Consider the following 12,972-nt stretch of genomic DNA (forward strand, 5'->3'; position numbering starts at 1 on the left):
TTGTCTGAGGAATAAGTTCTCGACCATAGCAAGTTGTTCCGGTGGCCGATGACCCCAAATTTCTGCCCCATATAAGGCAGCTCCTCTGGCTTGTGCCTTATATACTTCTAACACCAGCCCCAGCATCTTGTGAACACACTTCCTCTGCTGTTTCGCCATCCCCCTGGATGCTTGTGCCAGTTTGAAACAGACCTTCTTAATCTGAACCCCCCACTCCATTTTCTCATTTAGAGATAGTCTCAAGTATTCGCATACAGGGACTCTCTCTAAAAATTCCCCATCTAATTGGGGATTAGGTCATTTTGAGTACCCAGTGTGAAAGACCATGGGCCATATGTAGGTGGGCTAATACCGGTCGGTAACGACCGAAAATCAGTAAATTTCCCGTTACCGACCGGTATTTAGCCCTTTGCGATGTAGGGGGCTGGATTTAAGGATTCGGTAATTTACCGATTCGTTATTTTAAGGAATCGGTAAAATCCGATTCCTTAATTTAAGGAATCGGTAAATTACCGGATCCTTAAATCCTATGTAGGGAGCACTCAACTGAGTGCATTTTTGGGTTAAGGATTCGTTATTAACCACCAACTACAGGCTGGTAGTAAATACCGAATACCTTTTAAAAAGCAATTTTGTGCTTTTTTAAAAGTGCCATGTGGCACACATGCCCTTAGGGCATGTATGTGCGCCACATGTGCACACATGTACGATTCAGGGGTGCAACAGGGTGTCAATGTGACACTCTGCCACACTTGAATATGCTCCCCCTATTACCGAATCGGTATTTACCGAATCGGTAATAGTGAATGGCTTCCCATTCATTCCTATGGGCCTCCAGGCCCATAGGAATGAATGGGAGGGTATTCCTTATTACCGATTCGGTAAATACCGAATCGGTAATAACAAATATTACTGAATCGGTAAAATTTACCGATTTTTTTATCTACATTCTATTTACCGATTCTTAAATACCGAATCGGTAAAATTCGGTATTTAGGAATCGGTAAATAGAAATTACCTACATATGGCCCTATATGTTTGGTTTTCTGGGTGTTAATTTCCAAGCCCCTTTTCTTGCAAAATAAGTGGAAAATGTCCAAAACCCTTTGTATGGCCCATCGGTGACCTCGACAGCAGGAGGGTATCATATGCGAACATCAAGGCAGGTACCTTGCGGCCCGCTAGCTTAGGAGCATCTATGTCCCCTCCTGCTGTCAGGGCCCCCACTAATCCATTGATAAAAATACAAAAGAGGTTCGGAGCCAGAACGCACCCTTGCCGCACACCTCTCTCTATGGGTATGCGATCGGTGAGCTCTCCGTGCTTCCCATATCTGATTTGGGCAAAGTTGTGTTCATGCAATCTTTTCAGAATGTGGCATAGGTACGGGGTTGCTCCCAAATCTAGTAAAATAACCCATAATTTCTTCCTGGGACCTAGATCGAAGGCCGATTTTAAGTCCACAAAAATCATATAGAGGCTGCCACCCTCCAGGATTGCTGTTTTCCAGTGCAGTAATTGCAACCTGAATACTTGATCGATTGTGGACATTTTAGCTCTAAAACCATCCCGGTAGGGACTAAGAATGGAAAATTCCTCCATCCGGTTCTGTAAACGGTCCAGGAGCACTCGGGCAAAGATTTTCTGTGCCACGTCAATAAGGCTGATGGGCCGATAATTAGCGGGATGTAGGGGTGATCCTTTTTTAAAAATTGGAATAATTTCCGCCCCTAATCATGTTGCGGGGATCTCCATTCCCTGGAGAATAGCATTGAAAACGGTCCATAAGTACGGAGCCCAATGCTAGGTTCGGTATGACAGAGATCCCCAGGGATCTTATCTAGGCCCGGAGCTTTTGTGGGAATTACTCGGTCGATTGTGGCCGTTATCTCTTTTAGGGAGATTTAGGGGGTATCCAGGTGAGCTAGTTGTGGCTGGGTACAATGAGTTGCTGCAAGCCCTGGATCACCCTCCACCCTGGAATAAAGGGATTGGAAATGGACCTTCCAAACCTCAGCCCCTTGATTTGGTTCGATTGCTGGTTTCTCCTCCGTAGAGTCTGTATTAATTATTTTCTAGAAGGTTCTCATGTCCCTGCTATTTAGAGCGTGTCTCAAACTCTCCCATCTTGCTACTTCCCAATTTTTCTTAGCTAGCTTGATTGTGTTTTTATAGGTTAGCCTATTGGCCTTTATTGCCTGCTGGTCATTGGATTTAATAGCTAGGACCAAGGTTTTCTTGGCCTTGCGGAAGTTGCCATTGTAGCAGGAGTGCCTGGGGGCACTGCCTTCCTTCAATCGCGATTCGTAGGAGAAGCTATCTGCCAGGACCGCCACTAAGCCCTGGTGGTTTTCAGCAATTTCACGGAGTGGGCAAGTGGAATCTGCGATCTCACTCAGTGGATTTGCAACCTCCAAAAATGGCAGGATTGTTCGCTAGATCAACGCTAGTCTATCTTGGGATTGGCATAGGATACCCCATCTTACTCTCCTCCTGCAGTTAGTTTGGGTAGGCCCTGAAGTATTCGAGAGTTGGCCCTTAAGGACATCCCCAGTGTGGGCAAGGCCAATTCTAAAATCAGGGCGTTATGGTCGCTGTCTTGTCTGGACACAGTCTTGAAATCAATCGTCCGGTGCCATAATTTAGTGTTCACCAGAATATAGTCTATAATGGAGGAGCAGCCCGGTCTGTTGTAGATAAAGTTAGCTGGGCAGTCAGATTTGGAGCGCCCATTACACGCCCTGAGCGAATGATTCAGCGCAAGGGTATTCATCTGTATGACCAATGGTGTCCAGGCTCGAGTTGGTGGGGCTTTGGCTGTTGGAATTACCCAGTGCAGGGCCTCCTCATTTAAGATCACCTGCATCCAGGTCCTTCAGTGGTTCATACTGGCAGTTTAGGTCACCAGCCACAATCACCATATCGTTATCAATGACAGTAGGCAAAAATCTTGATAATATATCAAGGGTGGTAGACTCTTGGCCATACCCTACTGGCCGAGAGTAGACGTTGATGAACACTATTTTGGTCCTAGGTTGAAAACTCAGGATGGCACAAAGTATGTCAGTAGAACGTGTCTCTACCAGTTTCACTGAGCAACCTAAGTGAGTTGCAATCCAGATGCTGAGACCCCCAGATGGTCTACCCTTACCCCCAGATGTGGCTGGTATATTAAAAGTTGTATAGCCAAGTCTATGTGTGTCCTCCCTGGCCCAAGTTTCCTGGAACATGCAAATATATTTGTCTTGAATGAAGGCACCCCACTGCAGGTTATCTATTTTGGAGCGGAGGCCTGCAACGTTCCAGGATAGTATTTGGAGCTTCGGTGAGTCATTTGGCGGCTTGCTGGGGCCTTTAGGCTCCCTATCTAAGTACCCTAGGCCGTTCCTGACTGAGGGATGGTTGTTGTCTAAGGGTGTCAATATTAGGTTCGCCAATTGGTGGTCATTGTGTGATTGCGACAGTGGCCCTGCATTACTTGAGCAAATTGGTATTCCCTGTAGGTCCTTCCTTTCAGCACTTCTTACTTCCACAGCCTCTGCTAGTCCTTATTCTTTGGGCGTAAGCTTACCAGTCGGGGGACATGTCTTGGCCATAGCCAAAGGGTTGGTTGTGCCTTGTCGGTCAGCCGAGAGGCTATTCTCAGTGTGAATCTCATGGGATGCCTTAGAGTTTGACAGAAGCGGAGACTTTAATATTGTAGACTCTTGTTCAGCCAAGTGAATGCTAGTTAATTATAATTCCCGGATGTCACTTGTGTCAACCCTGCTGTCAAATACGGCAATCGGCTTCTCTAGTCAGTCATTGTCCTCCAAGGAACTTAGGACAGCGTAGTGGTTAGTCACTGGTAAATTGTATCTGGGTTGAGTCCACTCCCCACCTCTGTCCACCCCTTGCTGAGGCTGCATGGGGTCGGATGGCTTATAAAAATACCCCAGTGGCAGAATGTGAATCCCTGTTTGCTCTATTGTCCAGTTTCCCACCCTATCAAGTATTGTTTGGACAAGAGCAGGTGACCCAAATGAAAGCACCACACAGTCACCCCCTAACGACTTTTTGGATCTACCTATCCAACCAACCCGTATGACCATTTTAAATTCTGTAAAGAGCAGGGAAGCTAATCCAGACCTTGCACTTAGCAGAGATAATGATGTATTTTTAAGGGATGTCCAGTGTTCCCTGGCTCCATGTGGCAACATAGGGACATTTGCCAGCACAATTGAGTAAGGGGTTGCTTCTGGTGGAAGATGCAGGGTATTTGTGTTAAATTGACCTCTTACTGACTGTGGTTCTTTGCGATAAGCAGTTTTCAATGGGGCTTCCCTTCTGCTTTCCTGACTTGGTCTACTAGGTAGAGGATCATTTTGGATATTCATTAATCATTGTTGGATGGAACTTGAGATCAGTGACTTGTGGTAGCTATTGGACATACCTGCCATGTTCTGGCCCATTGACAGGAGATCCAGTAGTGTGGTTTGAGGCGCTAACGCTGGGGCTGTGGCAGGTCCTAAAATTCCAGATTGCGCAGGCCTAGGTTTGTCGCCCCTATTTGTTTGGATGTTCTGTGTTTTACAATGACATGAGCAGGTCAGTTGGGGCTGGATGATCTGGGAACCAGACGGGCTCAACTGAGACTGCTGAGTCATATGTGCACTACCTGTCACCAATGCTAGTTTATCAATGCTAGTTTCTATGCGAGTTAGCTTTTGCAATAGTGGTTCTAGTAGAGCTGAAACCACCTCACCCATTTTTACCCAGAACTCCCCACTTTCAATACCCTGTACAGGAGTTGAAGGACTTGTGGAAGGTGCTTTGTTAGCAAGACTGGTTGCAGGCAAATGCCCTTCTACCTCCTCCTCCAGCTCCTCCACCATATGTTTGCTTTTGCGTCCTCTTTTTGGTGCAGGGTGAGTTAGCTTAATGGGGCCCTGTCCGTTTCTTTTTCTAGACTGGGTTGGGGTACTACTCCCCAAAGTAGACTTACTTTTCTGACCCTTGGTGTTTACTTTGGGTTTTGTGGGTGAGGCCCTTGGCATGGTAGTTTCATTAATTTTAAGACTATGGCTGATCGCTTTCCTATTTGGGGGGGAACTCTGCTGGCATTTGTTAAGATTTAGGGGATCTAACAAATCAGGCTGCCCTTGGGGGAGTTTTGGTTCTAAGGACAATCTTCGCTCTGTTAGAGCGATTTCTGGGCTGAGGGCTGACTCAGCTCGTAGCAAAAAAGCATCCAATGTCCCCACCACTCCCTGTCCTGTTAGTGATTTTCTTTTAATCATTTTGTCAATACACTTGAAGGCAGCAAACTATGACAGTGGACAGCAGTAGTTATTAACCACATCGATGCGAGTGACGGAGCGGTTCCGTCATGCGCCTCGGTTGCGCTGTGCATATGACGGAACCGCTCCGTCACGGCCCCGCCCGCGCAATAGAACCTTCAGCACAGCGCGGTAATCCGCGCCGCGCTGAAGAGGTTAACTAAAATCAATGGTTACCCTTAAGCCCTCATACATCAGCCCCTGACAGAGTCAATGGTCATATGGGTGTATGGCACAAAATGTTAATAAGGTGGCCCTACCCGGCCTCTTACGGTCACTGACGGGCGCGGCCCAGGCACGCCCGCGCTGCGGGAGCCCCTGCAGGAATTTAAAGGCACCTCCTGGCGCAAAACAAACGTTGGTGGCTGCGCGACAGTGCTGGGAGCCGCAGGGCACGCGACCCCTCCTTGGTCTATGGTCTATGGCCCCCAGCGAGGGGCAGAGCAGGCAGGCAGCAAACAGCAGCAGAGCGTCCCCAGTATTACGAATGTGAAGGGGAGCCGGCATGCCCCGCACTAGTGGTCAATCGCTGTAGTGAGTTTACAGCCCACCGCCGCAACAGCACAGTCACCAGATACCCCACTCCATATAATGCGGTCAGTCAGCAGGTCGATTGGGGCCACATCTTAGCGCACCGTGTGTGTTTTTGGTGCGCAAAAGGCTCCGCTACACCAGCAAGTGTTCTCCTCCACCAGGCAGGGGTCTCGCAGTGGCGCAGAAGCAAGGCAGCGCATAATTCAGATGGCTTTAGCTGCGTCGGCAGGCCGCTGCCCAGGGTGGGCGCAGGCTCCTCCGCAGCACTGTCAGGTGAGATCGTGGGATACGGAGCCGCGCCCCTCACTCCAGGAGCGGGTCCCCCAGGGCGCCCTAAGTCTCAGCGTCGGTCTCTCCATCGCTCTCCCAGCCCTGCAGACTTCTTTCAGGAAGGGCCCTGGGTGCCGGCGCAAATGTTCTGGCAGTCACGCTGAGTGCGGTCGCGCAGGGCCTGGGCACCAAGGGAGCCCCGGACAAGGCCACACACCCCGCGGCCCTTGGGAGCCCGATATCAGCGGAAGCCGGGCACACGCACCCAACAGGCGGCCCGGCAGCGCAGTCCGTGCTCGTCTCAGCGGCACGCACTCACCAGCAGTATGCAGTCCCCGAGTCACATAGCACTTCATGCCACATTTCTGCTGTTTTTAAGCAATGTAAATAATATTTGTTACAATTACCCACTGATGGTACTTGCCAGGATTCAAACTTGATACATCATGTGCTTTACTCCGTTGCAGCTCATTGAGCTATCCCTCTGCTTACTGGACATGAAGACGTGTTATTGTGTGTACCAACCAAAAAATGCTTTGTCTTTTAGCCTAGGAGATGTAACCAATAACCATGGTGCTTAGCATATGTGTCCACATAACGGAATGGACCCAGGATGATAAGGGCCTACATTTTATGCCCTAATTCTTCATTCTCTTCTGCAAACAAAGGTGAAGACTGGAGTTGATACTGTGTCATCAGTGGGGCTGACATGCAGAAGTGACTCAACTGCTGGCCAAAGAATATAAGGAGCATGTTTGGTATAAACTAGCTTTCCCTGTTTCTGTTTTCATATGGCAGATTATCTCTCTGACTGTAGCAAAAACACTGCCACTCAAAGGACATTGCACTTTATTCCTTTTTGCGCTTTGTATGCTCACGCTAGGAAGCGATTTCTGTGCCCCAATTTTTTGCTCCTTTAATAGGAACTCCCACAAAGAGGCTTTTGATCGATTTCAAGGGCTAGAGAATGAGAGAACATTTGCATGGCAGTGGGAAATTTTTTCTGCCTTCCACTGGCTGTTAGAAAGAAATATGGCTCAATATAACTACCCCACCTCTTGTATGTATATATGTTAGGATCGGATCTAATTTTTGAACTTTTAAAACTTTTTAGTCTTTAGTTTGTGACCCATCTGACCTTTTATAAATGTTTTCTGCATCTCATCTTTGGAATGTACCTTATGTAGTGCCTTCTTTGAAAATAACTGTATTATCCCTGAATGTGTCCTATATTTTGTGATGCTGCTCTATTTATTTGTGTGATGTAGTTATCATCTGTTCTTTTATGGCCGCAATTGGTCGAATAAAGTTTTTGTGACTGACTGACTGTAGCAGTCCCTAAAATGCTTTATAACATAACAGTCTGTTGGTACACCGCTGAATCAGTTTCCTACCACTTACAAGTGTTTATTGCTACCTAATTCAGTGGTAATCATTTTATTGAGCCCATAAGAATCAAAGGACGAGAGGACGTGCCGAAATTTGAACCTGTAATTTCATCATTAACTTAAATACAGACCCTTAAAGTAGATTTGCATGCCAAGTGAGCCACCAGGCCTGCTGAAATAAGTTCAGTTTCATTCTGATACGATGGTGTATTATTATAAGTGAACATTATACAACTCTTCATAACAAACTTATTTTTGTTTTTGTGACTCTAGGTTGCATGAAGGGCTCTGTACAGACAGTCGTTCCCTCTGCATATGACTTGGTCTGCCCAGGATGCCTAGAGGAAAAATATGGCTTCAGGAGGAGATCAAGAGTCTTCTGAATGGTGTCCAAAAGTCAGGGAATCTGGATATTCTAATGTCCTCTCGCCATGCTAAAGTCATTGTCTGGGGTCCAATTGCTCAGCATCTAGTGAGAGATGGGTATCAGCGCACCTGGAAACAATGCCGTGCAAAGTGGAAGGTTTTGCGCCGTGCTTTCCACTTGGAGCACGAATATAGACTCCTTTATGGGACACATTACAGCAAAAGAACTCCCCGCTACCGTATTATGCTACGAATGTGGCAGCAGGCTGGCCGTCCAGTCTTCAGGGAGCAACACGAGAAAAGTAGTGAGTATAAAAATCTTTCCTAATTTATGCAAAAGGCTCATATATCACCCTGAGGTATTTCTTTTGATATTTTGATAGCATCGGATCCCTTGCACAGCACAGTAGTTATGTATTTTGTCTTCTGGTACAAGTGGCATATCATGCTGCAGTGCTTCTTCATTTTATTGTTTGGTGTAAGAAACTGTCTCTATATATACTGCACCAAAGTGAGGTACAGTGTGTATAGAGTCCAAGGGCCTCCAGAGGTTTGGCAGCGGTTAAAGTTAGATAGAACCTTACTCTCTAAAGTGGTAGCTTGGTCGAGCAGTAAGGCAGTATCAGAGGACAGTGTTAAGCATTTGATGTACACACTCAGTCAGCAAATGCATTCACACACTCAAGAACTGAACTCTAGGCCAATTGATTTTGTATAAAAAAATATACTGTTGTTTTATTTCTAGAACCAAGCAAGCCTGGTACAGGTAAGCATGTTAATACTTTTCAGCTACAAGATGCTGTTGTTGAATACTTTCAAAATACAGTAGGACTTTGTACCAGTTCGAGTTTACAGGGGTTGCAGTGTAATGCACAAACTTAGTAGACTCAGTACATAGGAATCAATAGGCTTTTTCTGTAAAATGCAATTAAATTACTTTTCAGATTACTTTTACTAACACAGTGCTGGATCCTAGATTCAACACCAGGACATTTCCTGAAATCAGTTGATTAAATGCGTTTTAGTTAGTTGTACGATTTTTAAAGAATATTCTTGTATTTCAAAAGTTGACAGAAACGTTTTCACATAGAATCACCAATGTAATCCTATGGGAGAATATTCACTTAGCAGGTAAGTTACTTTAACAATACTTTTCTTAATCAGTGCTGGATACCTAGATTCAGCACTGGGACATCTCCTGAAAACAGTTGAGAAAATGCGTTTTGGTTAATCAGGTGATTTTTTAAGGAATATTCTCAGTTTTCAAAAGTAAATACTTGGAAACTTTTTGGGAGAAAAAGTGTAAATGTTATTCTATGAGGAAAAAGAGGCTATGGGTTTCCAGTTAGGTAATTGGTCTTTAGAGTTAGGGTCCTGGGGTTAGACTCAGGGGTCTCCCAGGGTCAGTGATGCACTGTTGTTGCACCCTCAGCGGCACTCGGGCGGCCGGGTGCAGAGTGTTGAGATCCAATGTTATCCTATGGAGGATAGGGAGACTCCGGTTGGTGGCTGCTGGCAAGCAGGCCACGGGGTTGTGGGAGCAAAGCTCCTAGGGTTAAGCTCAGGGCAATTTGGGGACCAAGTTAGCAAAAAAGGGGCACCCTCAGCGGCACTAGGGCGGCCGGGCGCAGGGTGCTGTTTTGAGGTCAGTGCCCTGTTGATTTCAATGGAGATTCTCCGGGACAAAGAAACACTGCAGGCTCGGGGATGAGGATCTTCCAGGAGCGACCACCACTTCGAGGGGTAAGTAGGGATGTAGAGGGTTGGTTAGGCACCGCTGGGTTGGGCACACAAAGCCGTGGGGCGTCTGGTGCAAGGGTGCCTTGGGACATCGGATTTTCTTACCCACTCTGATCGTGGTAGGGGGGGTCCTCTGGATTGAGGCTGCAGGCATCGTCTGGAGGCTTGAGGCTGGTCAGGGGTCGCCGGATCTCGGGTCAGGATTGCCGGGGGGACCTCCATGTGGTATTTTTTCACTCGAGCTCGGGCCGGGATCGGCGGGTGCAGAGTGGGCTGGATTCGCGGTTTCTGGCTGGCACCAGAAGCTGCAGTTCAAACACGTCCGGTGTTCACGGGAGAAACAGCTTAGAAAGTGAAGGCAGGCAGGTCTTCCGGGGTTTTTGAAGTTGCTGTCCGCTGGACACGCAGGGGTTTTGCAGGAGCAGGTTCGAGCGGAGGCAGGCCTGTAGGGCTGGGGCCAAGTCAGTGGGCGTCGTTCTCTTGTTAGCTTCTCGTCCTTCTTCTTCTCTTCTTTTTCTTGTAGTTGCTGGATCTGAGGAAGGAAGGTCAGGTGGCCCCTAAATACTACATCTAGGGGCGTTGCAGGTAGGTAAAGTGCAGGGACCAATGGGTCCCTTCCCTGGGGTGGGTACACCCCCTATTCTGCTACTCTCCAGTGGGAGGGGGGCAGGAGCCTTTCCCTGGTTGGCTGGGTTCCCCCATCCTCAAGATGACGGGGACACGAGGTTGTGCTTCACCTCGCCTCCCCCACCCTAGGGGTGAAGTTGGCAGAGGTGGGCACACCTCTCTTCGTCACTTGTTTTTCCCGCCGGTTCTCCCGCCCAAAGTGGGGGGTAGAACCAGTGGGGACCAGTTGCTGAGAGCAGCAAGTGGTCTGGATAGGCTCACAAAGGCGATATGCCTTTGAAGCTTCTCCTTCGTGATCCCTGCCCATCCTGGGGGAGGAGGCTTGGCGCCTCGTCCCAGGATGTGCATTGTATCAGGCCCCCGAGAGCGGCAAGCTCTTGACCCAGGGGTCCAGAAACATGTCTGGTGGTGGCAGCCTAGGCAGCCACTCAGTCAGGTCACTGGAGGTTTTGTTGAGTTTTAGGGGGCATCTCTAAGATGCCCTCTGTGGTGCATTTTACATTAAATCCCACACTGGCATCAGTGTGGGTTTAATGTGCTGAGAAGTTTGATACCAAACTTCCCAGTCTTCAGTGTAGCCATTATGGTGCTGTGGAGTTCATAATAATAAACTCCCAGCACCATATACTCTTAATGGCAACACTGCACTTACAGTGCCCAGGAATGGACCTGGGTGCTGTAGGGGCACAGGGCTCATGCACCTGTACCCTCACCACTGGCATAGGGAATCCAGCTAGAGGGGGGACTGATATATGCCAGGGCAGTGGTTTGTGGGCATGGCACTCAGGGATGGGTGCCATGTCGACTCTTCGCTTTGTTCTGCACCAAGACACGCACCCTGCAAAGGCAGTGTGTGAGTGTCAGAGGACAGGGCCTCTAAGGGTGGCACTATAAGTGCCACAGCCCTTAGGGGTCTTCTCTGGGCACAGTGCATGGGCTGACCTGTGGCCAGAGATGCCAATTGGGTTTAGGCTTCAATGCAGCTTTAGGGAAGGAACACAGGCCCTGGGCACCTGATTGGCAGGAGCCCAGGGCACACTCAGTCAAAGCACATCAGCAATTCAGCAAAAAGTGGGGGCATACCATGCAAGTAAGAGGGCACTTTCTCACATTTGGCACTGGGCAAAACGATTGGAGTGGTATAGTACAAGAAGTGGATGACACTCACAGCAGGAAATGGATGCATCACGTATCATTCCTTTGCTACAGAAATGCTTTCATTGTTCAGCATGGACAGTGAGTGTCAATGTAAGATACCGCCTATCTGTACAGTGTACTAAAATGAAAGACACTATGTAGAAAGTGCAAGAAATCCCCAGACGAAGATAGAGGCAACAAGTAGATAATATTAACTCTCTTTTTGTGATAGTGTGGGCGAGCAGTTTGGCTTATCAGAGGACAGTGTTAAGCATTTGTTGAAGCATTTGAATGAGACACATGCTCAAGAATAAATCCAAGACCAGTTTTGTATAAAAATACCAAGATTCTTTATATACGTTTTTACAAGCAGGACTTCAAATCGTAAATATGCTTTGTACAGTTTCAATACTTGAATAAATACTTTAGATACTTGTGGTTATCGAAATAAATGCAGTGCAGTTCAAAGTAAGCAGTACTTTCGGTATCTAGGCACTTGGCGATCAATACCGTCAAATATTTACCATTGTGTTCAGTGGGGAAAGCAATGGAAGTGAATAGCTGTAATGGAGTTCAGTAGACCGCCAACCCAGGTACCGTCGCGGTCCCTGGCAGCAGGTCACAAGAAGTGAATGGACTCGGAACACCACCAAGCCAGCGGTTACGGTTGCTGGAGGATGGTGTGGATTCGGATAGTGGAGGACTGCCGACTCAGTTTCCCTCGCGTCGCTGTGAGGAGGACTCCGCCAAGGAGTTTCAGATGACCACAGTCCTCTGGAAGGTCAGAAGTCGTCTTCACAGGTGGGATGACGGTCTTTGGGGGCCCAGGATTCAGGTACAGCAGGCAGTCGGGTTGCACCTGGAGCGGGAGTATCTGAGGTCGTGGGTGCTGGTTTCAGAGGTCACCGGTAGCGGTTAGGCCATCTTGGAGGAAGTGGTCGTGCCAATGTTGCTAATTAATGCCATCTATGCCACTGGCAAGAGAGTACGGGTTCTGAGGAATGGGGTTGTTTCCAGCACTGGCCGTTGTGCTGAGAGGATCCCTAGAGTTGGTGTAGGTGTGAAGGGGGTCGGTTCTACTGGACTGGTGAACCAACTGAGATGCTGCACTGTGTCGACATGGAGTGTGCCGGTCCTTAACCACAGTGGTTTCTTTTCCGGCGGATGCTCGGGACTAAAGCCTCGAACCCAAAGGGAGGTTCTTGCCAATTTGCAGAAGGCTTGAGGGCTCTGGGGTTTCTTGGGGACCTTGAAGGTTTCAGGAGAGACAGCAGGTTGCAATGGTCGAGTCCTTAGCAGCGGCGGGGGTTTGTACCAGTTTCTCCTGTGTCGGTCTCAGTTCTTGAACCACAGCGGTGTTCTTTCTTGTCTTCTTGTGTCCGTCAAATATGAAGTCAGGTTCTCGGGGAGCCATCTACATTCTGAATTTAGGGGCGTTTTTAGGAGAGGTCAGGTAGTAGCCAAAGGCCTGCCTACCTGTAGGGTGCCTACACCCTCTATATGCTCACCCCACGTGGGGAGTGGGCATACCCTAACTCCTAATAGGCTACTATCTCCATCCTCACAATGGCGAATAGTGAAAAGTGGGGTCT

The 12,972-nt window shown here is 48.1% G+C and overlaps 1 protein-coding gene across 3 annotated transcripts in view; it reads left to right on the top strand.

Annotated features, from left to right (window-relative positions):
* LOC146809839 (uncharacterized) overlaps positions 1 to 12,972 on the top strand; it is a 226,834-nt gene that overhangs the window by 19,542 nt on the left and 194,320 nt on the right. For all 3 annotated transcript variants that reach the window (XM_085616701.1, XM_085616702.1, XM_085616700.1), the window contains exon 2: positions 7,784 to 8,181. In XM_085616701.1, the coding sequence (XP_085472827.1) occupies positions 7,845 to 8,181 (337 nt within the window). In that variant the 5' untranslated portion in view covers positions 7,784 to 7,844. The remainder of the gene's footprint in view (positions 1 to 7,783; positions 8,182 to 12,972) is intronic.

The sequence above is a fragment of the Triturus cristatus genome, chromosome 7 (assembly GCF_964204655.1).
Source record: "Triturus cristatus chromosome 7, aTriCri1.1, whole genome shotgun sequence".
Classification (NCBI taxonomy): Eukaryota; Metazoa; Chordata; class Amphibia; order Caudata; family Salamandridae; genus Triturus; species Triturus cristatus.